At 49.1% G+C, this 27,570-nt stretch overlaps 1 protein-coding gene across 4 annotated transcripts; it reads right to left on the reverse strand.

Moving 5' to 3' along the window:
• On the reverse strand, nt 1–27,332 carry A1CF (APOBEC1 complementation factor). Of its 4 annotated transcripts, none has more exons than XM_027692959.1 (12): nt 27,209–27,332; nt 20,827–20,970; nt 18,288–18,422; nt 17,849–17,979; nt 15,549–15,787; nt 12,204–12,368; nt 8,856–8,953; nt 7,696–7,966; nt 6,105–6,310; nt 3,485–3,621; nt 2,618–2,751; nt 1–213 (listed from the first exon to the last, which is right to left on the reverse strand). In XM_027692959.1, exons 2-12 carry the CDS (start codon nt 20,923–20,925, stop codon nt 62–64), a joined length of 1,767 nt encoding a protein of 588 aa, XP_027548760.1. In that variant the 5' UTR covers nt 20,926–20,970; nt 27,209–27,332; the 3' UTR covers nt 1–61. The 4 variants fall into 4 exon arrangements, with proteins under 4 accessions (XP_027548760.1, XP_027548763.1, XP_027548761.1 ...); XM_027692960.1 differs by having other exon boundaries at nt 62–213; nt 6,105–6,286; XM_027692961.1 differs by having other exon boundaries at nt 83–213; nt 2,608–2,751.
• Between the last annotated feature and the right edge of the window lie 238 nt (nt 27,333–27,570).

The following is a 27,570-nucleotide window of genomic DNA, read 5'->3' on the forward strand; positions in this document are numbered from 1 at the left end:
TTTGTTTTTTTTTTTCCTTTCTGCCTGTGCTTGATTTAAGGGACCTTGATTAAAGCCAGGATTAAAATGCTCCGTAGCCATCGCTGCGTGCGGCGACCGCGAAGGCGGGATAGGCTTCGTACGCTGCATAAGTTGCTAAATCTTGTCCCACAGTCACTGCTTGTTTGAGCTGAGTGGCTGTGACAGTGGCAGCTGCATTAGCAATGGTGTATCCTGCAGGGAAAAGGGAAGGAAAAACTGCAGGTTAATGAAAATCCACTCCGAACTCACCATCACCTGGTAGGTTTCGGTCCCCGGGGACGGGGATGGCCTAGGGAGCAACGAGCTTCTTAATGGGAATGATCTAATTAAATTAAATAGGTCATTGCTGGCGTGTTTTTTCAAAGGGAGCTGAGGAAAAAAAAGCTGGAAAATTAATGCACTTCCTCACCTACAGTTTGTTAAAGACGGTGCTTGAAAAACACCTCTCTCTGTGAAATATTTTTTCCGTAGGCTTTGATTTTTTCTGAGCTAAGAGGGTGTTAATGGTGCTCTGTACCCCCTCCTCCCACACGTGGCATGAGAAGGGCAAGAAAATGACATAATATCAGGGAAATCTGGGCAAATTTCATAAAGAAATTATGGCTCTGATACCCTTCACAGTGAAAGCACATGGAATTCAGGACAGTCAGGTCAGAGAGGAGGGGAACTCCCTCTGCGCAGCATCGAGGAGGAAACATTTAGCAGGCTGGATTTTTTTTTATTCCCATCAGTTTCTAATGGAAAATGTGGTTTCAAAGTTTTCCATGGGAAGATGTTTGCTTTGCTGAGTTGGAGTAAATCACTGGGAAAAACAAACATGGTTTGGGGCTGGGTTCTGCGAGGGCAGCTTGTCGAGCAGAGCACACTATTTTGTCCTGAAAGAATCAGGAGCTAAGACGAAGCCTAAATTTGGGAAAAGCAGCTGGGGTGGGGTATCCATGGGATCTGCTGGCTCTGAAATCTCTGTCTGACCAGCTGGGCAACGGGATCAACTCAAGGTCAGTCAGAGCTGAGCTCCTCCTGCTGGGGGGGAATGGAGATATTGGGCAACGCTGAGCACACGTTGCCTCATCAGAAGCATTATTTTAGGGGAAAACATGAGAAATTCACCTTAATTTGAGTGACGTGGCTGTTCAGAGTGTTTTCTCTGCATAAGCAAAGCGAGGTGCAATGTTTTGACTAGGGATTGAGTGGTTTAAGGCATATCTGCCACCATCACAAGAGGAATGAGCTGCTACCAAGCAGCTGACCTGGACCAAGGACCAGTGTGTGTGTTGCAAGCAGAAACTTCAATGCTTGTCAATTTGTTGTGTTTCCAAGACAAATAAATAATGGTGGGTGAAAGAAAAGGAGAGATTCTAATGAGGCAGTAAGTGGGGACTGGATTCAATAAAGAGCCCATTTGGTTTCCACGCTGCGGAAGCCCTGCACAAACCCAGACAAATTGATTTTTCTGTGGCTTTTGCGGACTCCTGTGGCAGGAAGCCGGATAGATTTTTATTTTTTTTTAAAAATCCATCCTTGAGACACTCCAAACAAGTCAGTAGTACTGACTAATGCATTCCTCATGTGCAGTTTGGCGTGTGCTGCTGCCACTACATCAGAATAACCATGGTGCTGGAGAGCACGGTAAATGTAATGCCTGTGAGCCGGATTCCTGGGTTTTCCATGACTTCCCAAGCTGTTTGAAGCAGTTGTAAGAGCTATTGAGTACGAATTCCCAAACTGGGAAAAAAAACCAACCCCTTCCAGTGGGGGTGTGAGAGCTGGGATCAGATCCAAACTTTCACGGCTGCGTCATTTCTTTGGTGGGTGAAATGCTAAGTGTTGGTTCAAAGGGAGCTGGGGGCACTGGGGGGGGCGGTGGATGGGCCATGAATCAAACAATTGTGTGTCTTTGCAGCGAGGAAGATCTACTCCATCCTGGGTGGCATCAGCCAGCAGGTCTGGGGAGGGGACTCATCCCGGGTGTGGCACTCCAGTTTTGGATCCTGCACCTCACCTGGGACTCCCAGTTGAAGGGAGGCATTCCCAAACTGGAAGGAGTGGAGAGGAGGTATGTAGCTGGGATGGGTCCCCGGGTGGTGGGGTTCCCCATCCTTGGACACTGCCCCAGCTCTCCTGGACACAGCCCCACACAACCTCCTGCATCTTTGGCAGGGTCAGAGCAGAGACCCCCCCACCCTGATGCCTCCAGCCTGAGCTATTCTGTAGTTTGTACCCTGTAATTTGGGTAGTCCTGGTTTAGAGATAAATTGCTTTATAGGCAATAAACTGGCACAGGTTGCCCAGAGAAGCTGTGGCTGCCCCTGAATCCTTGGAAGTGTCCAAGGCCAGGTTGGAGGGGGCTTGGAGCAACCTGGTCTGGTGGGAGGTGTCCCTGCCCATGGCAGGGGGTGGAACAAGAGGATCTTTTAGGTCCCTTCCAACCCAAACCACTCTGTGATTCTATGATAAAACTGCCACACACCCAAGCAACACGAGTCAAGGCAGGTGGGGGAGCACAACCAAGCCAGGTTCGCTCTCGACATCCGCAAGGGAGCAGCCGGAAAAATAACATTCCAGGAGACTTTTTGCTGTACAGACCTTCCCGTACCTGGAAAAGCTGGAGCTGCGGGAGGCACCTCAGCCCCCTCCACGGGGATCCCCAGGCTCTGCAGGGTATATTCTGCCGCGTAGGTTTTGGCCTCGTCCATGTAGGCGCTGAGCTTGGGCGGCGTGAAGGGATGTCTGCGAGCACAGCAACGTGTTAGCTGGGTTTGTGTTCCCTGGGGCTTCCCTGAGAGATGTTTTTTTGGTCTGCCTGTAGCTGCCATCATCCCACACAGCAAACAGGGAGCTTTATTTTCCTCTGCTGCTGGTGCTGCACTGACAGGAGCACTCTCCTGGTAGCAGGCTGGTTTCCCTGCTGAGGTTACTGACCCTGGCTCTCGTTTTGGACACAACGAGACACTCCTCTCAGAGTTTGTGCTTTTCTCAGTCAAAAACAAAAACAAAACAAAAAACACTGCTGGGTTTTTTCTTTAAAATACACAGTAGGGGTTGGTTTGTTTTGTTTTTTTGTTTGTTTGTTTGTTTGTTTTTACAATACACAGCAAAGAGTGTTTTAGGTCAGAAATGCTTAGAATCATATTTGGAGCCTAAATAGCAGCATGTTCCTTCAAGCTCCTTTCATTTCCCCACAACAGCTATGGTGTGCTTTATTTTTGTCCTAAAAATCCCCCTTTTGCCTGATTATATCTGGCCTTCTGTGGTGTCTGCACCACCAGAGAGAGAGGGAGCACCAAGCATGGCAGACATCAGTCTGGTTTAGGTTGTGGATGTTTTTCTCCCTAATACATAATGCATAAAAAAAAAAAAAGGAATAGAGACCTGTTTGACTTGGCTTTGAGGAGAGATTTTAGATAAAATGCCATTAAAAAAATGAATTCTAAACCTCAGAATGCCTCAAATAATTACATACATGGCGGGGTTCTGGCTGGCAAGGGCAGGGATGGTGATTTTGTACAGGAAGAGCTGTCTTTGATCTTGGCCGATTGCAGAGTGGAGCTGGTAAACAGGCTGTCCCCAGTTGTTTTTCTGGCAGATTTCTTCTAAGATCTAGAAGAAGAAAAGGGATTTTTGCTCAGGTTAATTGATGCACAGAAGCCTTCTCACCCAGCCCCTGCACTGGGCAGCTGCCTTCCTTCCCTCCAAGGGGTTTTCAGGGAGTCGTGGCAGCTTCCTCAAAGCTTACAAAACATATAAAATAAATGGCAAATAGGTTGCTACAGCCCCCTTCAAGTATAAGATTAATCTAAATGTTTTCTACTTCAAAAACCTGTATAATTCCTGAAGTTGTTCCCTGTTAAATTGGATGCCTTTGTCCTTTTGCTGATTAGCTGCTTTATTCTGGTTTCAGCGTGGTTTTCTTTGAATTCTCAAAAACTCCATATCTGCTCTCCTACTTCAGAGTACCAAAAAAAACCCCCTTGAGTTGCATTCATCTTCACTGCTCTGTTGACCCCCTGGCTTAGTGGGTTACAGAGCATGAGAAGTCCAAATAGCCTTCTTTTTAAAAAGAAAAAAGGTTGTGTTTCCATCCAATTAATTACACAGGCTTCAGCAGGCGACTTCTGCTTTTAGTTTGAAAGGGAAATGCTGAACCACGTTGCCCTTGGTCCCAGCACAGCTGATTCCATGGTAATTGGGAATTGCTGTCCAGGAACACTCCTGCTTTGGCTTTGGATTTCAGGTTTTTTACCCACAGAATCACAGAATGGTTTGGGTTGGAAGGGACCTTAAAGCTCATTTTGTTCCACCCCCTGCCATGGGCAGGGACACCTCCCACTAGCCCAGGTTGCTCCAAGCCCCTTCCAACCTGGCCTTGGACACTTCCAGGGATCCAGGGGCAGCCACAGCTTCTCTGGGCAACCTGTGCCAGAGCCTTCCCACCCTCACAGGGAATGATTTCTTCCCTATATCCCATCTAACCCTGCCCTTTGGCAGTGGGAAACCATTCCCTGTGTCCTGTCACTCCTGTAAATAGCCTCTCTCCACCTTTCTTGTGGGCTCCCTTCAGGTACTGGAAGGCCACAATTAAGTCACCCCAAAGTCTTGCTTATTTAAAACTTAACACTTCATTTTATTTCAAATGAAAATGTAAAATGTAAACGTCGGTGCTGCTTTGAATTTTGCAATCACTCCCCACTGAAGTTCAGCCACTGGTGTGTAAATAAATAGTTCATTACATTTCTGGACTGGGGCAACACTTATTCCCTGCTGTCCCAGCACCTTCGTGTGGATGGAGAGTTTATAATGTCACATCAACATCTAAATCCTCAATAAGGCCGATCTGGGTACCAACACTGAGCATCCCAGCTGAGCAGTGAGAACCAAATCATTCCAAGGGGGTGTTGGAATGGTCTCAGCACAGAGGATGGGAGAGGCTGTCCATGCTGACAGGTATTAATGAGCTTGTCCCGTTAACGAGGCTGCCACAAGGCAAACTGCAGGGGTTTGTGACCTGCTGTTGTGAGACAGTAGCCAGTGGGGGGATTGGGGAGCTCAGCTGCTGGAAAAATGTGCCCCACAGAGCAAGTTCTCAGTGCTGGAACACGCACAGTGGGGGCTTGGCAAGGATGGGATGAGGAAAAGGGGAATTTCAGCCACCCTGAGGCACTGCAGAACCACTCAGGGGATCTCACACCTCCAGTGGAAGGTGTCCCATGGCAGAGGGGTTGGAATTAGCTGAGCTTTAAGGTCCCTTCCAATCCAGGTTGCTCTGTGGTTCTGATATAACAGGGTAAGGGCACTGTGGAATTTTGTAGGAGAGAAAAAAATCCCACTATCCAGTTTTCCAGGAAGAAAAAAGGATGTTTTCACAGATTGTGGCAAACTGGATGCTGTGGTAATTCAGTGTCAATAAGCAAAGATGAGCTTCAAAATTCAGGATGAAGTTGGTTTCTCAGGTTGCTTTGGAGAAGGTAAGGGGAAAGGAGTTACTGTAAGAGCTGGACCTTCAGAGACTCAGGGAATTTGTTCTGGATTTTCCCTCAGCCCTCATCCATCCATCTGGATCCCAGGCCCACAGGCACAACCAAATCAAAAACCTCCTCGAGGTACCAGAGCTTCTGCACTGGGCTGGGTTGTGGTCAACGCTTCCTTCCCCATAAATAGTTTGAAAATGTACATTATTTTTCCGTACATGTGCATTCACCCCTTGGTGAAGCATCTCATGTATCAAACCCATTTTGGGTGGGAATTTCTTCACCCTCAGCGCTTTTATGGAGGAACAACCACAACTGGATTTCACCTGACCCCCATGGGTGTTTATGCCAACTCTCCTCCGTGGCCAATGATGATCTTAAAGGTCTTCTCCAGCCCAGACAATTCTAGGGGTCTGTGAGTGGACGCTGCTCTACAGCGAGGTGGGTGGATATTACAAGGCACAACCAGCATCACTAATTTTTTTAATGCTTTTAGAGGTGCAAGAAAGGATTTAATTAGCAGTCCCCAGCGCAGATTCCATCAGGGGCCTGTTTTCCCGAGGCGTTTTGGGCAAAGACGATGGTTGGCCGGGATACTGATGCTATTTTGGGTACCTGAGGAGCGAGTTTGATCCCTTGGGGCTTTAGTGTGACATGGTTCATCGGCGTGAGCTCCATCCCTGGCAGGAGGTCGTAGAGTTTGTCCTCTCCCCTCTTTTCTTTGAGCTGGTATCCTCGGCCCAGGCCCGTGTACGCCAGGTAGCCGCGACCTCCCAGTCCTCTAACTCCCGCAGCCCCTACAGGTACATTCATGTAAATTTCTAGGAATGTAAGAAGGCATTAAACTGAATCAAATCATGGGAAAAACGACCCTGAGCCTTGCTGAAATGGAAAAGTTAGCCCTGCTTGCTGGGGGGGGAGGCCCCTCTGCGGGATAACCCCGGCTCGACACCGACACCCTTTCTTTTTGGGCTCTTATGCTTGGGTAGGGGAGGCTTTTTTGGGGAGACCTGCTTCCTTCTGACCCATTTCCCATCTTCTCTAGCCAGTTTTGATTTCATGATGCCTTTCTGCCCGCATTTGTAGTTAAAATGTGGAGAGGGGACAGCTGGTATGTTTTGTTACCCACCAGCGTAATTTCACCTTCTGGAAGAATTCAGAGTTTCTACAATTTCACCCTTACATAAATGAAAATCCCTTTTTGTTTTCACCCGTTGAACTTCCATTTTTCCTCAGGGAACCCTTCTTGGGAGTCTGGGGAGAACATAAGGTGAGAGAGGGATGGTGGGTTATCACATCTGCACCTTTCCCAGTGCAAACTTCATAGAAGCTGCTTTCACCTCTCTGGGGAAAACATGAGGTGCAAGGGGTGTTCCTGGCTGCCCTGTCCCCTTCCTTGTGAAGGGAGAAAAACTGGCCATGATGGTCTTTGTTAGCCCTGTTGGGGTCCACACAGAGTCCCTGCCTGCTGTGGGACTTGGCCACGGGCTTGGGGACACAAGGCATAATCTTTGGAAGGAGGATCAAATGAGCAGAGTTTTTGTTTTTTTTTTTCTAGCCCCAAACTTACTTCTGCACTTACCAAATGATGTCTGGACCAATATTTAATTTGGGGGTAGCTGAGTGGGGGGATTTGATTTGGTCCCAGGTGTAGTGACCCAGTAGTTTTCAGAAATACTCTGGTTTTTATAAGGTTAATGACCTCCCAAAACAGGGCTCCATCTCCCAGAGCACATCATTAATGGTTTTCTTGATTTCAGTGCTGGCTCCCTGGCTGTATCAGGGGCATAGTGACCTCTTTGGGAAGCTTTGGGTCAGAAAACACCGGGACTGGTAAAACTTTCCCTGTGACCTTCAAAGCAAAGAGGAAACACAGCGCTGAGCTGTGCTGGTGGCTGGCTGTGGGGTCTGGCTCTGAAGGGGGGAAAGGAAAATTGTTTTATTTGGTCTTCCCTGCTGGGGCAAACCCAGGATTTGTGGTTTATTTACACTGGCCCCAGGGCAACCTGGAAGCTCTTTCAGGCTTACTCCAGGAAAATGGTGATTCCTTTCAGCTTGGCCCACTGGAAAATCGGGAAGGACAGAGCCCAAACCCCGCGTTTTCCATCCCTTTGGGAAAGGGGTCCAGGAGCCAGGGCGGTGCCCAGTGACAGGCTCCTAGGAGGGGCTATTTTGCTGGAGCTGAGTGTTGTGTGGCAGGCGTTACCTCGGATGGAGGGGGGCCGGATGATGCTCCTGTTGCTGAGCCCCTTGGCGGTGGGGAAGTGGAGGTTGGGGATGGCGGCGTAGGCCGGGGGCGCGTAGAACACCGGGGCGCCCAGGTAGGCGGTGGCGGGGTCGTACACGTGCCCGAAGGTGTAGGTGTACTCCCCTGGCAGCACGGGGCCCCTGCCGCCCGTGCCACGCGTGTATCTCACGTAGCTGTCCTTGTCCACCGGCTTGGCCAAAGTCACCTCGATGGGGGACCCGTCCAGCACCTTCCCGGCGGGGAGAGAGCACGGCAGGAGGGTGAGTCTCTGAAGGGCACGTGGGTTATCCTGCCTAGGGAGGGGGTTTCCTGCATGGTTTGCTAACGGGATGAGAAAATTAAGGAAACCAGCCCCAGAAACCCCCCAAATCCCCCTCCCATGGAGAGAAGGCAGCACCAGCTTGGTGAAGGCTTAAGGTGTTGCGAGCGCCCATCCCCGCCCCCTTAACTGAGTCTGCACGGCCTTCCAAAGGCTTCACTTCCCTGCCAAAACCTGCACAGCCTTCCAAAGGCTTCACTTCCCTGCCAAGGAGCTGGTAAGTCAGCGAGATTCCGTGTGCTCCTGCGGGGAACAGCAGTAGCACTAAGAATAGGAGCAGGGTTAACACCTCCTTGGGAGCAGCCCTGGCGCTGCAGCGCCGGGAATTACAGGCAGTGCAACAGGGACTAAATCCGGCAACCCCCCTGCAAACCCCCATCTGAACTTGGAGCAGATGTTCTGGGCTGACCTTGTCTGTCCCAGTTTGCCATTCACACGCTGCCCTGCGAGTGTTTTTGTTGGCAGACGTGGAACAAGGATGCGAGCGTGAGCCAAGAGAGCCCAAACCCCCTCTTTTGCTAGTTCTTCTTTCAGCTTCCTCTGCTTTTTCCCCTCCCCTTTTTCTGAGCAGTGAACTAGAGTCTGAGCTGGGCAAACATTTAGCACGAATACAGGCAGCCAAAATGAATAGTTTGTGTACATCAGAGCTGCAGAAAAACAGATTCAGGAGTATAAAAGCAGCTTGCAAAGAGAAAACAGGGATGACACCTCCAGGAGGTTTTTGTAGCTGATAAAGCAGGAGGCTTTGTTTCAGCTGTGTATAATATAATGTACCCAAGCTCCAGGAATTAGTATTTACCTTCCCATTCAATGCTTTCATAGCTTCCACAGCGTGTTCTCTCTTATTGAAGTGCACAAAGGCATAATCTCTAATTTTCTTTACTCTTTCCACCGCACCTGTAGAAAACGTTGGAATATTAGTAGGAAATGGGGTTTAGTTGGAGAATACAGGTCTGAAAGAGCAGCTGTGTCAGGCTATGAGCCCTGGGAGAGCAAAGGGTAAAAGAACAAGAACAAGAGGACACCTCTTAGGAGGTATATGGCATAGGAAAGTAAATATAGAATGGTTATAGTATTTCAAGACACACTAGAAGGGTTGGGGAGCAGACACCAGTCTCCCTTTAAACTGGAGTGGTTTTCTCCCGTCCAAAGTGCTCTGTTGGACACTACCTTTGGTCCTGTGTCTCCCTTCTGTGACAGGTCACTGAACTGGCTGAGCAGGGCTTGCACCAGCTACAAGAAACATCACCATGTGATCCCATCTCCATGGTTTCCTGCATGAATGGTGCTTGGAGGCAGCCTCAGGGAAGCTGATGCTCCTGCCATATAATGAGGAGGCTTTTCTCTTACTCATCAACTCAGGATGTTCAGCAAGAAGGAACAGCCAGTCCTGCCTGGGTCGGGCTGGGACTGAAGGGGCAGCAGGTCTCTTGCTAAGAAACAGCCTCTCCTGTGTCAGTGGGGATTCCCTGGATGCCCCAAAAGGCCTGGACATGGCCCCAGTCAGCCTCTCCAGCTGAGGTATTGGCTCTTCTGGGAGCGGGCTTGGGCTGGAGAACCCCACCCTGGTGCCTCCAGCCTGATCACCTGTGTGACCACCCAAAATAATTCAAATTTAAATGGTTTCTTGTTCTTCTCCTCTGTGTCCTCCCTCTAGAGCTTTCCCTTGTCAGCTGCTCCTCTGCTGGGAACTTGTTGGTACCAAGATGCTCAGCACTGAGAGGTTTGTCTCCAAAATAACCCCACCAGTCCTCTTCCCCATGGCCACAACCTTTAGACATCTGTCCTCTCTTTAATTGTTCATCTTCCCCACTCCTGCAGCTTGGGGAGCACATCATCAACCACCCCAACCTCCAAAAGTACCACCCCCAAACACACCCTTTGGAAACTTGGCTCAGGGATGCTCAACAACTCTCCCCTTGGCTTCTTACCTTTTAGAGCCTAACAGGGGCACAGGGAAATGCCACACTGCCACAAAAACACTTGCCTAGATAAATGCAGGAGAAAATAAATCTCTCTGGTGTTCAGGGGGAGCCATTAGGAGCTGCAGTGGGATAAATGGAGCCTGTCCCAGCCCATAACCTGAGCAGCACTGGAATGGTAAGGAGCACCTTGTGTTCTTCTGGGACAGAGGGTGATTTTTCCAAGCCTGAAGTTATGGGAGTTCCATGCTGATGCCTTGTTTACAAGTCGAGGCTCTAATGAACTCGCTGTGTTTTGAAAATCCCCCTTCTGCCTCCCTGGGAGTGCTCCATGACACGGATCCTCTCCTGAGCCTGAAAAGTTTGCTCTTCCCTGCTTCTGCCTCAGCTGGGGCAAAGCAGTGTGATACCTCCCCTTGGAGAGAACATCCATGGAATGTCAGAGGGGGAGCACTGCCCCCTTCAGAACTCTGGGAGAGCACGGGCTGCCTGCTGGAAACTTCACCAGAGATGAGGAATTTTGCCAGAATCCCCAGGGAGCAAGGGCAGGGCTCTTCAGTGAGATGTGTATCTCTATAGAAGTCACCAAGCACTGAGTTGGGGACAGATTGAAGGGGTGATACTTGTAGTAAATCACAGTTTAAGATGCATAAGCAGTGCCTGTGGAGCCACAGATGTGGGAATTGCTCTGTCATGGAGACCTCTGGATCATAACTCCTTTGGATCATCTTTTACTGGGTGACTTGGTAATGTCAAAGCAGCTTCTTAATGCCCTGGATCAAATGTAACTTCAGGTAAGTGGTGCTGAAATGTGGCTCAGTGAATGAGGCAGAGAACCAAAGCAGGGGAGGGAATCATTTCACATCCTTGCTGCCTTTTTTTATCCTGCTAAACTGCATTTGCTTTCCCCAAAGCTGAAATTTTGCTGATCTAATGTACCCATTCCTGATTTTATGCACCAAAATTAGAGCTGTCCATTGAAAAAAAATAATAATTGAAAAAAAAAATTAAAAAAAATTCCAACATGAGCACTGAAATGATGAAGTGAAAATTAAAGATGATACAGAACTTGTTGTTGTACTGGAAAACTTGCCTCAGGAGCAGAGCAGATGACTGTTACCAAAGTGTCAAAGGGGCATAAATGTGTTTCTGGGGAGTGTGAGCTGCTCAGTGCTCAGCAGCAAAACTGGGTAAATAAAAGAAGGAAACAGTTAAGAGAGTGTGATGACATAAATTTAACTCAGGGGTAAAATGGGGTCTCCAACAGCTTGGTGGTGGCTAAAAGTATCAGGCAGAAATGTTGGAAGGACACAAGAAAACCTCGTAAGGAGCTTTGCATTGCAGCCCAGTACAGTAAAAGACATGGACAGAGCAGCCATGAAAAGTTAGTGAAGGAAAAATGAAGCTTTGTAGTGTATTTTAAAAAATTAATAGAAGGAAGTTAATAGGAACGAGATGAAAGGAGATTCACATTGCCAAGCAAAAGTTCCTAATGCCTAATGGACTGTGTGGCTTGGAGAGCTGCAGAAATGGGTTATTTTTACTTTGTTGGTTTTGGGTGGAATTTCCTAAAGCTGGAGCTACTCAGAAGTAAAATCTCCTTTGAAAGGCAGCAGGATTTTTATCCCCAACAAATCTACTTGCTTTTTGAAAAAGCCTCGCCCTAAGTGCATGAAATACACACCACGAAGGAATATTCTGTTAGAAGATAAATGCTGATTATTCACAAATTTACAGGAGAACTGGGGGGGAGGGATGTATGAAAATTACAGAGTTCAGAATTTAGATAGATTAGATAAAAAGGATTTGTATTAAATCACGCTATTTTTATCATGCCTTGCCATGGAAGAATGCTGAAATCACCCAGCTGCTTCACCAACTCTCTCTTTTTTTTTAAAGAAAGAACTGAAATGATTCCAAATCATTTTTATGATTACACAGGCATCCCCATGCAGCATTTTGGACCTCTTCCAGTTGCCAATCCCCCAAAAAAGGTTAGCAGTGTTGTTAGCTGGAAAATAAGCTGCCCTTAATGGGATGACATGGTGTGCAAGTTGGGTGGGAGCCTTCAGCCTAATGACCATTTTTGTGGCATTACACAGGAACATTTTACAGCAGAGAAACAGCTATTTTTATCTCCTCCTTTGGCATTTTATGACCAGAGAAATATTTCCACTTGCAAAAGCGGCGTTTATTTAGGAGCTGCAGCATCAGGGGGCTCCTACCTGGTTTGATGCTGTTGAACTCCTTTTCTATGGTCTCTTCAGTGGTGGAGAGCATGAGGTTCCTCACATAGAGGATTTTTACTGATGACATGGTGTCTTCATCCACCTCCACCTCTGGCTCTGCCCAGTCCACGGCGATGGGGTGTCCCCAGAGCTGGATCCTGCCTTTAGAGGGATTGGCATGGTCAGTGTGTCACACAGGCTCTGGTTCCTCTCACTCCTGCTCAGACACTGTTTCGTGTGCAGTGTGAGCAGCAGAGCAGGCCAAATTCTCCAAACACAACCAGAAAAGCCTTTCTAGCTCCAAGCACTGCTGCTTCATTAACTCATTTCCAAAAGCAGATGGTCACACTTGGAGCCTGCTCCCACCAATAGTTCAGGTGCCTGCAGAAATACAGCGTCCAGAATTGAAAGAAATGGAAATATGGCATCATTCACTAAATTCCACATTCCCTGGAGCGCTCCCTCAAAGGGAGCTGTATAAGAATCCCTTTTGGCTGCAAAAGTTTCATTCCTTAGATAACACAAAAAGGGATGTTAAAGTCCTGGCTGGATGATATGAGACAGCAAAAGCAAAAGCAGGGATGTCTCTGTGTGTGTTTGAATTCCTTCGGGCCCCACTGGGTGAAGCTGCAGCAGAAGAAAGGAGGGACACAAAAATAATGAGGCATAAACCAGGGTGTGGGTGTGGAGGGTGAGCCCCCGGGCTCTCTAAGCTGTGGATGAGCTGCTGAGGGGCAGAGAACACAAAGAGCAAACAAAGAGGTGGTTAAAGGTGGTGATGTCTGTCCTTATCACACTGAGGTCCATAATCGCCTGCACTGAGCCACCTAATCCCTTAAGTAGCTGCTTGGTCAATTAGTGATGTTTAATATGTGACCAAGAGGGACTGCCCCAGCCTGGTCCCAGAGCTGTGGGAATGGGAATGAGGAGCAGCACCCTGGGAAAGGCACAGGGAGCTCGGGGAGTGATGGTTTATTCACCTCCTGTCTTCCCCAGGCGACAACGAGGGGCTGAACGCTGGGGACACAGCCTGGGGTGATGCCTCTGCTCCTCAGGGCTCAACCCTCCACCCCCTGAGGACATGCAAAGGCATCTGACATGAGCATTTCCCTGGATTCAAGGGGAATTTCCCATGGGTACATACCTTTTTCTGCACTTTATCTCTGCGTGCGTGTGTACTACAAATGTTGCCATTTTAGATTTATAATTAAATTAATGGTAAAGTTAGATATATGGTTATGTTGCATTTAGGCAGAATTCAATTGAACTGTTTTATTCATGTTAAATTAGTCAATATATTAAGAGGTGCTGCTGTTGAGTTGAATTAGGCATTGTTACAATTGATAAATCATTTAGACCTAAACCACTGATCTAAACCAGGCTAAGTTTGGCAAGGGGGTTCACTCCCTTATTGTTTCCCTCCTTACCCTTTTGCCTCCCACATAAATCATTCTAGATTGCTTTAATCTGGTTTTTCTTTGTGTGTTTTATCTATTTAGTAAGTAACACAGTCAACATTGTCATAAAACTTTGTTGTGCTTTTGCAAATTTGTGTTAAATCCTCTTTTGTTGATACTCTGCTGGTGATTCTTTAAGTGGCCTAAACCAATCATTTGCAACAGAGGGGAAAAAGAAAATCCTGCAAAACATTCCTTGCCAGATCTAAAAAGGCATCCTACATTGCATCTCTGCCTGGATAACCCATCTGAGATGGGGTGGGAGCTACAAAATCAGAGGCTGAGGGTAGGATTTGGAGATTTGTTTTTCTGCATTGGAAGTGGAAATGATCAAACTAAATGGAAAGATGCTGCTCCCTCTGAATCCCTCACGAATGAGCCAGGGTTTGTGGAGTGAGGCCGAGCTGATGTTCAGCTCTCAGCACTGCACAGTCTGATTTGAGCCACTGGTGAGCAGAAACAGAGAGATGGGTGCTCATGGTTGTGTGTCCCTTTCTGAACTGCTATTTCCAGCTCAACAGTGGGAATAACGACCTGGCTGACTTGCAGCAAGGAGCTGAGCTTGGTCCTGCACCAGCCTCTTGCTAAACTTCCACCCTCTTGTTTTAGCCAGGAGACAGGACAAGGTTTTCATTTTTTTATGCTCCATTTTTGAGCATCTCTGTCTCTCTTCTACAGAGCTCCCTCAAAGAGCAGCGAGGTCCAGACTAAAGGAAGGGTCTTGATAAGGATATTCCATCTCTCATCCATCCAATGCATCCGCTGGACACACTTCAGTTCTGGCTTGGAACTTTTTTGCAGTTCCTGCCGTATGTTTGAAACACCAGAAGATGTCTGGCTCCCGCTCAGGCCTTTGAAATTCCCAAAAACTGTTTGCTGAGATGTCCCCAAATTGGAAATTGCACATGTCTGTTCACGTGTGCCCCTTCCATCTGTCTCGCTGTCTTTGCTCAGGATTTCAAGTGCTCTGTTCCCTCAAGGCTGGTTGGCAGCTGTGGCTCTGCCTGCTCCTGCCTTCCTTCTCCATGGAGAAACCATGGAAGAGTGGTGCTGAAGCACAGACCAGCTGAATGTGCTCCCACAGCCAGGGAGTTCTGCTGAAGTGATGCAGAAAACACAGAATAAAAGGAAGAATAGTGTGATATCCCACAATATCCAAGAGAATTCAGTGATCAAATCATGCTCTTTTTTTTTTTCACAGTAAGTAAAAAGGATTTAAATTATGCAGGATGTTTCATGGGCTGTCAGATAGAACAGGTGAAAGAAGGCTGGTGGGTTATGAACAAGTCTCAAACCAGAAGGTTTTTTGGATGCTTTCCCCAGCAAGTGAGCTGGGTTCAACAAAGCAGTGCAGAAGCTGCTGAACATAAGAAAGCAAGAGGAAAGTGGTGAAATTCCTGCAAATGCACTGAATGTTAACTGACTTCATCTAACACCTGCTAAACCCCTCTCTGCTTCACAGTGGCCTCTGACTGTCCCCCAGCACTAAATTTCATAGACTTATTCTCAACATTGTTTAAAGCAATTCCTCACTCAAAGTTTTCTTCCCACATGGAAAATAATCTGTTTTCCGGAGCATCCTCAGTACTTTCTCAAGACTGAATCCATTCTCGGATGCTTTCCTGAGTGATTCCCTCGGAGAGGCCATAACAGAGGCTATATTTTATGTATAACCCAAACATAACCAGAGGATAAAACACACCCTCCAGCAGAGCTGTCTGGATACATGCAGCCCAAATCCATCCAGCTGCATTTTAACAAACTCAAGCTCCTGACTGACCAGTGTGGATAATCAGCGTGGTGCTCCCCCGGGAGCTGCAGTGAATCGTCCCCCCTGCACGATGCAAGGTGCCCCCCTGAGCCAAACCCTTCCCTCTGTGCTGACCTGGGAGCAGTTTCCTCCTGGCCATGGCTGCTGCCCGGTGGCTTTCGTACTCCACGAAGGCAAAGCCCCTGTTCTTGGTCTTGTCGGCGGCGCTGGGGTACACGATGACGTCCACGACGCCGTCCGTCACCTTCTTCATCTCCGCCAGAATCTCCTCCCTCTTCTTGGTCTTGGGGATGCCCCCCACGAACAGGCGGCAGTTGTCCACGCTGGCACAGACCCCCAGGAGCCGCCCGTTCCTGAGCACAAACAACATCGCTGGTTTGGCGGGGGCAGAGTCCCAAAACACGAGACCTTCTATTTCTGAGCCGTGTGTTGTTTTGGATACTCGAGTGGTGTGGTAGTTTGGTCTGGGCCTTCCTTGGTGACCAGTTTGTAACCAAGGAAGTGCCCAGATTTACCCGGTATTCCCTACGATTTTTACGTAAGCCAGGGTATAAGAAGAAAGGAGGAAAGGCCTTCGCTCTCTTTCCTTCCGGCAGCTTTGGAGGTGCTGGGTTTCCCTGCTGTTGAGTCTGTTGGGTTGGGGAGTGAGGCCTGGTGTGGCCTAGTGAGGCCTAGTGAGGCCTAGTGAGGCCTGGTAAGGCCTTGCCAACCTTGGGAGGCGGAGGTTGCCGGTGGATGTTCCAGCGCAACATTCCGTTGTCCCAAGGAGAGTAGTAAGATATTCTTTTGCTAATTCTTTTAGTTGCTAGATCTTGGGCTATTGATCGTGTGTGTTTTATTTTGGTTTTGTTCCTTTTTTTCCTTCCCCCTCCCCTTTCCCTTTTCCCTTTGAAATTGTACATATATTTCAATTGTATATAACTGTAATATAAGTGTAAATATATTTTTATATATATATATTGTTTTAGCTGTCTCTCATTTCAGTTCTCTTGGGTTTTTTTGGTTTTTTTTCTCTGCCCTTGGTTCAGGGGGCGGGGGGAGTTCTGGTGGTAGGGTTTGGAGACTTGGCAGGGAGCCAGCTCCAAACCACAGCAAGTGGTCTTGCTCAGTGCAAAAGCCGAGGTGGAGGCTGCCACTCTGCTAAATGTGACATCAAAGTCAGGCAGCACGGTTGAAACGAAGGATTTGAGGGCAGGGAGAAACCAAAGCCAGATTTTGCTTTTGCTTCCTGGGATTCTCCCTTTTGCTCTTTGCAAAAACAGCTGCTACCAGGCAGCTGTGCCCACACCCGGGGTCACAGCACTGACCCTTGTGTTGCCACCCAGTATGGGCCAAGATTTGTTGCGTTCATCAGTGATTTGTGGCTTCCCAGTCATGACTGGGCCTCACAACTGAGGTTTTGGGGAAAGAAAATCCCTTGCCACGGAGAGACACCATTTGGGGACTCACTGATGGCAACTGTTGTGCAGATCCCGAAGTAAAGACTTCCTTACACGCACTTTGTTCACCTCTTCGTGGTCAAAGTATCTCTTACAGGTCTCAAGAAGTCAAAAACTTATTTAGAGGAGTCTTTGGAACAAAGAAGGAAGTGGAGGAGGTGGAGGTGGATGAAGCCTGATCCCTAAGACCTTCCAGCCTCTGATACAAATCACATTTCCAAGCCCTCTCTGTGCCTTGAGATCTGCTCATCCTTAGGGTTGCTAGTAAAGCAGTTCACAACCCATCTTTTTTTATTAAAAACAAAAATGAAAGCCATAAAGTTGCCAGAATGGTTTATCTCAAAAGGCCTTTAAGCAAAGGCATCTACTCATCCCACTTTGAACTGGAAAAAAACAGTAAGTGTGGTTGAAATCAAAACAAAACATATTGACGGGCCCATATGTTGTTGATTTCTGGGTGTTTTGTTCCCAATTTTTAGTCACAAACATGAGGGCTTTTTCTGTTCCTTTCTATTAGGAAATGTCACTGTTCTGCCAATTGGTTTGCATCCTATTTCAGCATTTTTTGCAATTGCTCTGTCTCCCAGAACATATCCATGGTATCTGTCACAAGCGAGGCTGTGAATAGGAATAAATCAACAACAAACAGCCCGGAGGGGAACGTGAAACAAGCAGCAATGCCTGGGGGAAAGTTAATTTGATCCAAAGCAAAATATTTTTTTCCCAATGTCCTGATGGATTTTTTTGTTGTTGTTGTTATTTTGTAAGAAATTTCCTGCAAAAGATGTTGACTCTGAAGAGTCCTTCGTACCAGGGCAGAAAGCAGCAACTGCACAGGGAGACAAGAGTAGATCTCCTCTCAAAGCTCAGGTATCTAAATAACCTTGCTCTGGGGCTGTGAGGAAAAATATACCTTACACACCACAACAGCTGTCCGTGGTTCAAAGGTGATGTGAAGGTGTTTGCCAGGCTTACCTGATTTCATAGTTATTGAGGGTCTTTATTGCGTTCTTCGCCTCCTGTTTATTGGAGAAGGTCACAAAGGCATAGCCCCTGTTGTTGCCATTGAAGTCCATCATCATTCTCATTTCATAGATTTTGCCAATCTGCAAGCCAGAAAGAAAGAGGTTTGTCGGCAAGGTGGGAGGTGTTTAAAGATCAGAGCTCGCCCAGTCATCTGGGCCAAATCATCACAGAATCCAAATCATCACAGAATCCCAGACTGGTTTGGGCTGGAAGGGACCTCAAAGCCCATCTCATCCCACCCCTGCCATGGGCAGAGACACCTCCCACTAGCCCAGGTTGCTCCAAGCCCCATCCAACCTGGCCTTGAAATCATCTCTGGTTCAGCCCTGAAATGCAGCTTTGCCCAGCACCAGCCCCTGCAATGCCTCCACCCTCCGTGCAGTCTCACTTTCTCGCAGAGTGGGATAAGTTCATCTTCAAAGAGGTCTCGGGGCAGTTTCCCGATGAAGATCTCACAGCCCCTCTCCGGGGGAGGCCCATCCCAGCCTGGTGGGGGTCCTCCGTATTTCCTCTGCCCATTTTCCTGCCACGGAGAGAAAGGAAAGGTATAGATTAGATACATTTAGACACAGATTTTTAAACATGGATCCCTTCTCAGGGAATGACACTTAAGACACGCTGGAGGCAGGCACCCTCCTTCCCTTCAAGAAGCAGCTCTTCCCAGGCTCCTCAGAGATAACGTGGTGTGGAATGGTTGTCCCACTGCCAAATCTGTGCCTGGATAACCCAGTCGAGCTGCTGGGGATGTACTGGGGAAGGGTGTGCTTTGTACTGAGTTTTGCTAAGGAACATTCAACTCAGTTGCTACTTCAGGTGTCCCAGATGGAGATGGTCAGATAACTCCCTGGGAAACGTCTCCCTGGCTCTGGGAGGGGAATCTCTGTGGGCTGTGGGTTAGTTGTGGACTGTGTAACAGAGCACCTGCAGCATTTATAACTTGTCATGATTCCTCATCCAATCATGAACATTTATGAACAATGAAATCACCTCTTATTTTGGTGACTAATGGAGAGCTTCCTACTCTACAGACCAAAGAGAAGGTACCAGAAGGGCTGTGTTTGAAAGCAGAAGGACTTTCCAAAACCAGAAGGCATCAGGACTTCAGAAAGAGCCAACAGAGTGGGAAAGGTGGGCATGCAGGGGAAAATCTGGGAGAGAGGTGGGAGTGCAGGGGGCCGGCCAGTGAGCCCCGGGCACTGTTGGCATCAGGTTGTGCTGGAGCTGCTCAGTGCCCTTGAAGAGAGACACTTGTGCCAGCAGCTGGGAGAGTGGAGAGGAAGCAGTGCCTGCCACAAGGCGTGGGGAGGACCTGGAGGTGGGCGTGGAGACGTGGTGCACCCCAACACCCCCCCCTTTCCTGCTCCCAGGAGTGGGGCAGCACTTTCTGTGGCTGTGCCAGGGATTTCAGAGGGGGAGGATTGGGCAAAGGAGATGGTAGAGACAGCCCCATGGCAGGGACAGAGCAGGGCCATCGATGCTTGGGATGCCCACGAGGGGCAAAGGGTGACACCTGCCTACCCAGGAGCTCCTTCAGGTAGAGGGCAGATCTCGGCCCCCAATAGATGTGAAGACCAGTCCATATTTCCTCTTTTTGGTATGTTTTTGCTAGATGGGTGTGTCTCTGTTCTCCTATTTTTAATCATCTTTGCTGTATTGTTTCATTTTCCTTCCTTCCTTCCTTCCCTTCCTTCCTTCCTGCCTCTCTTCCTTCTCCTGTCCTACCAGAGGAGCTGGGACTCCAGTCCTTTTTCTATTTTTGGCTCCCTGACTGTTTCTTTGGTCACTTCCCACTCTGGGATTATTCCAGGCAAGCGAATGCCTGTACAGCTGACTTTGGAGGAAGGTCTAAAGCAGGTCAGCAAACAGGGATCCTTACAGGAAAATAGGAATACACCAGAGGGTCTTTTAGTTTTCCTGACCCTACAACAGAAAGTGTCCAAGGCCAGGTTGAAGCAACCTGGTCTAGTGGAAGGTGTCCCTGCCCATGGCAGGGGGTGGGATGAGATGAGCTTCAAGGTCCCTTCCAACCCAAACCAATCTGGGATTCTGGGATTCTAAGAAAGCCACAGTAAACATAAGACATAGAGAAGTCATTTATCTTCTGGGTCAGGTACAGTAAAAAGCCACCTCAAGGGCAACAAACCCAGTTGCTGGCCTGGTCTTGGGGCACACTGGATTGAGGGCTCCAGGAAAACGCTTTTTCCCAGGAATCTCGGGTTTTGCTTTGGGCTGTTGTGCCCTCTAGTGCTATGCAAAGCAAGGCAAAGTTCAAGGCCTCCACCTGCCCAAAATTCAGTGTTTCCAGCTACTTCTTCCAGGATGCACAGTCGGTCATATCAGTGCCCAGTGGTTTCGAAAAAGCAGCTTGTTTTGGTGGTGTTAATTGAGAAACACTTCTTCAGGTGGGTTTGGAAGGACATGCCCAGTCCCCACCTTGGAGGCCACCACAGGAGGCCTTGAAGACTAAACTGGGAGCAAACCTTTGGTGTCTGGGCAGGTGAAGCACCTGCCTCACCTGTATCTATGCAAAAGGCCGACCTGGTGGTGACGTGCTGGACTGCCCAGCTCAGTCCTGCCACGCTCTTCTGAAGCTTTATTGGGTGGGTTTTCTTTGCTAAACCACTGCTGCAGCCCTGGCTTTGAGACATCAATCCCAATCTTCACCTAGCAGTGCTCAGGGCTGGCTTTTTCATCGTAATTTTTTTAACTATAATCTTGCATTAAGCAACCAATTCCCAGAGGAATAAGATCCTGCTCCACGAAAGACAGCATCTATTCCATGTAGGTAAGGACAGCACAGAGAAAAACAGAGGGAAAAGGAATGACCCAGGAGCACCTCATGTGCAGATGTGCTGCTCGAGCCCCTGCTGGAGCTCCAGGATGAAGCTGGACACTGCACACAAAAGGATGTGACCATGAATTCCTACCTGGATCAAATTATATCCCGTTCGCTGAATTAAGGCACGGAGGGCGGCTTCTTTCTGTGTGCCGGTCAATCCATCCCCGGATTTGTGATTTGATTCCATTGTGAGTGATTATCAGCAAAAAATCAGGTTAATTAGGGGTGCTCACTGCAATCAAATTTAAGATAAATTAAATCAATTAATACGGCTCGGAGGAGAAAGTCCACCCTCCTGAGAAAGACAACAGGATCGTTCTTCCTAAAGCAGTTATTTCTGAGATAAAAACAACACAAAACAACAGCGACCATGGGGGAAAAAAAGCAAAATTATCCCCCTTGAGCATGAAATTAAATAGCATTTAAACCCACAGTCAGATTTTGGATAGAGCTCCAGTGAGATGCAGGGGGAATTTGTAACCTACCAGTAGTGCACATGTCTTAGGAGGGGGAAATATGTCAAATGCTTAGTCCTGCACTGAGTACATGACAATGGGTCCTTCAGGCCGTTGCATGATGTTGACACTGGAAAGGGAACCTCCTACCAACCATGTCCAGCCCTTTATGAAAAACAAGCCCTGGGTCCAAATTTGGCCTATTTTTATTTTTCAAAATAAAGAACGTGGGAGAACTTCAGATCTTGTCTGGGTTTGGGGCTTGGGTTCAGATGTTTTGGTTCAGAGCTGTAGTTTTAGCTTCCAGCTAATTATAGAATTCTTTTTTTAAAGTGCTGGTTTTGGGTTGAAAACACCATAAAACCGAAATCTGAGTCTGACTCGGGCTACACACTGGCAAAGGGGTGTTTGTAAGGTGGACTCACCACCTGTAATTCCAGAATGTCCCGTTTTTCCTGAGTGCTGAGCTTTGGGCTTGTCCAAAATCCGTTTGGATGTGCCAGGCATAGAGAAGGGTCTGCAGGGCTGAGCTTGAGGCCTCATGGTGATGGGCTGGTGCTGAACACCAGCAAGGGCAACACCAGGGCTGGGGGCTGGTGGGACCAAGAATTTTGTAGCAGGAAATCCCCAAACTATTTTACCTTAAATTGCTTTTAACTGTAGAAAGGTGGAGGCAAGGCAAGGTGATAACTCCTGGGATTGCTTGGAGAGCAAACAGGGCCAAAAGGGGGGTGTACTGAGGAGGAGGGGAATGGGACACCCTGTGACACCCCCCCCGTGGCACAGGGATGGGGAAGGGCACGGGTTGGTGGTGGGGATGCTGGGTGGAGGAGAAGGGAAATCCAGAGAAACAGAAAAGTGGAAGGAAGATGGATTGCTGTGGCCACACCCAGATTTTAGGGAGAAGACATTAAAGAATCCCACTGTACAGCAGTTCTCTTGGTGCACATAACATGGGCATTGCACATAAAGAAATGCAGGCAAAGAAGTGCAATATATCCAGCTATGGCAGAATTCCTGAGTGTGTCACAATGCCGTGGAAATAACAGAAAAACCCTTTTCCAGGAAGCAGCTGTTTCACACCAAACACTTCTATTAACTAACACATGCTGCCCCTTGAGGGGAAAGGTAAGGTTTGGGGCAGGCCACTTTGTCTTTGGACATTCCTTGCTCTGTGCTCCTACGGCTTTGGATCCTGGAGGACTTAAAGAGGTGCTTTAAACTTAAGTAGATGGATTATTCTCAGTGCCAAAAATGGGTGTTTGGAGGATCTCAGCCTTGTCTCACTTGGGCCCTGCCACACTGAGCTCCAGAGACTGTGACTCAAACACTTGGAAACAGAGACACCCCTGAAATGCCAGATTTTGGAGCTATTTATTGTGGAGCTTTGCGAGATCCTTCTGATTTTCCCTGATTTTTCCCACGCTCCCACGTTCTCCAGTGTTTTGATTACCACCAATGTGCAGGGGCTGGGAGGTGAATGGTGCAATACAATATCTCTCTCCCATCTCTAATTCCCAAATGAGTGTTTTCTGGAGCAACTGCTACCCAGTTACAGGTTTGTTTTGCCCTTGCTGAGGGTGGCAGCAAAACCCCATCGGTGCTCGTGGTACCTGTGCCTGCCACCCCCTCCCGAGCTGGCACGGCATGGGGCAGGATTGGCACACTGCTGTGCACAAACCAGTCGGATCCTTTCCCAGCCCGCTTAAGAAGAAAGCGATCGTTAAAAAAACCCCATTAAAAATTCAGATTGGTTTTGCATCCTGCTCTTCCCGGGCAGACACGCCCCGAACGAGCCCTGTGGAGCAAAGCCGCAAATTTGGCCCCTTGGATTTCTGCTTTTGCTGCATCCCGGTGTCGTCGGGGGGCTGAGGGATCAGAACGGTGCAAATCTGCACAGTCCTCCACGGGTCTCTGTCAGCCCTTGGGGCTGGACTCGAGCCCATCCTCACGCACCTCAAGGCTGCGGCTGGAAAGGGGCGGCCGCTCCGTGCAGGTTTCCCTTGGATTTAACCAGGTTTTTCCTTCTCTCCCGGGTGTATCGGTGCCGCAGCACCCGAGTCCCGCCCCGGAGGCTGCCCCGGCGGCCGGAGCGCAGGGAAGGCAGCGGGATGCCCGCAGCCGGCAGGCACAGCATCCTCTCCGTGCCGGGAAAGCGGCTGGACCGCAGCCAGGCAAAACCTCGGCGGCTTTCCACGGCGGGTGAGCTTCCCAGCCTGCCCCCAGCCGTGACCTACATAGCTGAGGAGCGCAGGAGCCTTTTTCCTCCTCCCTTCCCCCTCAAATCGCGCTGCTTCCCGCTGCACTTGCAGGCCGGGTGTCTGCACGGCTGCTGCTTGGGATGCATTTGCATGTGGAGCCTGAAATGCCAGACATCTCCACGGCTCTTCCTTCCCCCGGGAGCAGCGAATTCCAGCAACGTCGCGCTCCCGGGGATGGTTTAACGCCGAGCGCTGAGCACGGGCTGCAGGGCTGGGGATGGGTGGGAAGAGAGCATCTCCCTGGCTGATGCATTTGCAGCAGGGGCAATATCCCAACATCCCTCTTTGGCTCCTGCCTTCTGAGATAAGACAGGCGAGCTCTTCTGGGCTCTTCTCACAAGGCATCCTGCAAACATTTCAGGCTCTAGACAAGCATGTCTAGACATTGGGGTGCTCCAGGACACGCCGGAGCAATCCACGAGGAGTAAGGGAGCAAGAGCACTCAAGGTTGCATAAAGTTTTAATAGCAGCCTCTGCAAAATGTGGTGCCTTGGGGGTATGTAAACGATGATCTGGCCTTAATCTGTGCCTGGTGCTTCCATATGCTCCTGGAGAAAGCCCAGGCTGACCCAGGGAAACGGCCCTTCCCCGTGCAAGAGGTGGAGGATCCCCATCCCTGGGGTGGCCTGACCTGACTGCTGCAACTATGGCATCAGTCCTGCTGGAAATGGGGTCCAGCTGGAGACCCCCAGCCCAGGGAACCTCCAGCCTGAGTTACTCTGCAAACCTCCACTCCTCCTTCAAGAGGAGGCCTTGGACGCGCACCCGGACAACCGCTCGGGAACAGGTTTGTAGCACCACTCTCAGAAATCAGGTCACTCCTGCTAATTACCAGCCCAAAGTCATCCACAAGTAATTTATAAGCCCCGTTGCTAAAGAGCTTTCCTCCATCAGCGGGGTTTTTCTGGGGTGGAATCAGAAAACACACCTCTCTTTTTTCAAGAGGTACAAATCCCGACACGATGAACCCCAAGCACAGTAAAACAGGATTTTCACCCCCAATATTCCAAGTGCTTCTGCTTTCCCCCTTCTCTCCTACCTCCCCTGCCCAAGGACATCTAAACACCTTTTTGAGCAGAGCACTTTTCCACCTCTTTCACCCATATCACAGAATCATGGAATCATTTAGATTGGAAAAGCCCTCCAGGATCATCGAGTCCAACCATTCCCCATCACTGCCAGGTCCAGCACTAACCCACATCCCTAAGAGCCACTTCTCCACTTGCCCAGCAGTGCATCCAGACTATTTCCAGGATACAAGTCACGGTGGGATGTTCTATTTCTGAAACTGGTGGGATTTCAGCACTTTCCCTTTATTCCAGTCCTCAGCCTCAGTCCTTGCAGTGCTGCCAGTGTACTGGGATATTCTTTTGTACCTTAAGGGTAAGGGAGGAGAGCTGCTGTCACCCGGGGGAAACACGACTACTTTCTCTCCTTCTTTGTTCCCTGGGCCATGAATCAATTAGCAAATCCACCCTCACAGTGGGAAAACCCCCCTTGCACGGCTGCTGATGGAAAGTGTGAATGACTGCAGCAAATTAAGGCAGTGTTTTTAACACTGTTTTTAAAAAAGAATCAAGCCAAGCACACTTAGTAGAAATAATTGTTCTGGAAATCAACCAATTTCAGGGGCTTGCCCTTAAGATGGATTGTTATTAAGAAGGGTCACCACGCTAAACAGAAAAGAAAAAAATGCAGGGAGGGGAGGTTGCATTTTGTTCAGATGTTTGTATTGAAATTAACACCTTTGGAAGTGCAAATTGTCCTGGAGTTTCCTGCTTCACCTTCAGTTTTGATGAAGTTTTGACAATGCTACCAAGTTATCACAGTCACAGAATCAAGAACTCAGTGCTGTTAGAAAAGGAAGGAGCTGCTTTTGCCTTGAATCAGAGCATCACTGAGTTTGAATTTCCTCTCTCCACTGAACACTTTCATTTATTTTAGGTTTCTACTAAAGCCCTAAAATACTAGGGCACTTTAATGCCTTGCAAATCTCACACCAACAAGAAACAAAACTATTATAATACTGCTTCACCTCTCCATGGTTACTTGTGCACATGGTTTCCTTACCAGCTGCCACAGGCAGATCCCACAGCTTTGCTCCATCCATCCAGGAGCAAGATGAACCCAGCTTTTACCCCCAAAATGTACGTTTTACTTCACTTTTGGGTGAGTTGCTTGGAAAAGCGGGGGGTTTGTTTCCTCGTCCAAGGGATGGCTCCCATGCCAGGATTTTTGCTGAGGGGAGGGCAGGTGATATTCGAGGGCAGAGCCTGCCCCTTGGCAGCCCTTTAGGGGAAACCTGGTTACTGTTTCCATGAATGAGATAATGAAACCCTGTTTATCCTGCAGGGATCGATACACCTTCGGGGCTGAATGTGTTGAGTCACTTGGACACATCTCATGAAGGCTGTTTTGTGCTGGTACTCCCCCCCCCCCGGTGCAATCGCTCCTCATGAGGAATAACAACCTCTGGAAACACTGGATAATTATATTCACTCTTTACCCATAATAACCCAAACTGGAGAAACTGTTTTCCTTTAGTTTATCAAGGTTTTGAGGATATTTTTCCTCCCTCCGGGCTCCAAGCAATATATATTCATTTATATACATATATAAACACTAAACAGACATAATTTTCTTCCCACAACCAGACACTTGAAGCTTCATGAGCTGAGCCCAGCTCTTTGCTGTTGTGAGACGCTGCAGGACGGAGTCTGATTGAGCAATGGGGCATGAGGCTTTTGTCCCTTTGCTTTTCCAGGGCATAGGGTTGTTTTCCAGCTCAGGGGGTTCCACAGAAGGTGGGAACTCCCAGGTATTTGCAGGAAAGCAGCATAAACCAGAAGCAATGTGAAAGCTCTCCACCCTTTGCAGCACACGAGCCTTGAGAAAACATTTCACATGCAAACCAGCAAATTCTTTGCTCGGGCCCTTTCCCTTGGGATTCACCTTCTCTCTTGGAAACACCTTTCCTCTCGTGCACAGCTTTGGCAGCTCTGTCACCAAATGCACACAAAACGCCCCCAAAAGCCCTCTCTGAGGATGTAGAGCAGCTGATGCCCAGCCCAGCCTCCCTCCCTCCTGTTTTATTTGCAGCATCATGTGCCGGGTACTTTGAAACCAGCCTTGCTCCCGTGCCTGCTCCCACCCAGAGCTGCTGTTTCACCGAGGGGAAGAGCTTAAGGCAGGCATTTGGGGCAGAAAGCTGCTGGTTTGAAGGGATTAGGGAAAACTGAGGGTTTCTTGGGACCAGCGATCGCCTTCGCTCCGGGGACTGACCTTTCGCAAAGAGGAGGAGGAGGAGTAAGAGGTCGGCTGGGAATATCTCTAATGATTAGCCCTGGAAAGTTGCGCTTTAACAGATCGAGCCCGAATCGCGGCGGGGAAAACCCCTCCTCCCCCCCTCCGCCTCGTCTGCAACCGCCAGAAAACCGCGGGCAGAGGGAGGAAAGCAGGGGGAAAAAAAGGCTCTTTGCCATTGCTGCCAGGCAGAAGCTGTGCCGGGCCCGCAGGGAGCCCCGCTCTCCCCACCTTGGGCAGCACAAGACCGAAGCGGTGCGGGGCTGTGCCGGTGCCAGGGTCCGGCCCCCCCAGCCCAGCCCTGCTGGTGTCAGGCAGCCCCCGAAGTACGGATCTGATGGTGGGGCACTGCCAGGGGGTGGAAGGCACACGGCGGAGCCGCTCCTTCCCCGTCCCAGCCAACAGCCCCGTCCCGCGGGGTGCCCGCACCCCAAAACCCGCGGCCACGTACCTGAGCAATTTTGGAGAGATCACCACCCGGGAAAGAGGTCTCCTTGATTATGGAGAGTTTGCGACGTGTCACTCCGGTTATTCCCCAATCATCATATCAAACTCCAAAGGTTCAGCAGCCCCGGGGCTGGTTTACAGTCCCCGGGGTTAAACGTTAACCCGCTCTATCTCCCGGCTCCCCGCAGGCCTTTGACCAGAGAGCTGGGTCAGCGCTGCCCCACGGCACCTACCCAGGCCCAGGTTTTGGTAAATAAATCCAAAGGATTCAAGTCAGGTCCAGCTTAAGGGCTGGCCCTGCGCCGCCGTTTGGACACCGCGCCTTTCCCAGCGGATCCACCCTCGGCAGAGATTCTGGGAGAAGGG

Source organism: Neopelma chrysocephalum, unplaced genomic scaffold, assembly GCF_003984885.1.
Source record: "Neopelma chrysocephalum unplaced genomic scaffold, ASM398488v2 Primary Assembly neopelma1_89, whole genome shotgun sequence".
Classification (NCBI taxonomy): domain Eukaryota; kingdom Metazoa; phylum Chordata; class Aves; order Passeriformes; family Pipridae; genus Neopelma; species Neopelma chrysocephalum.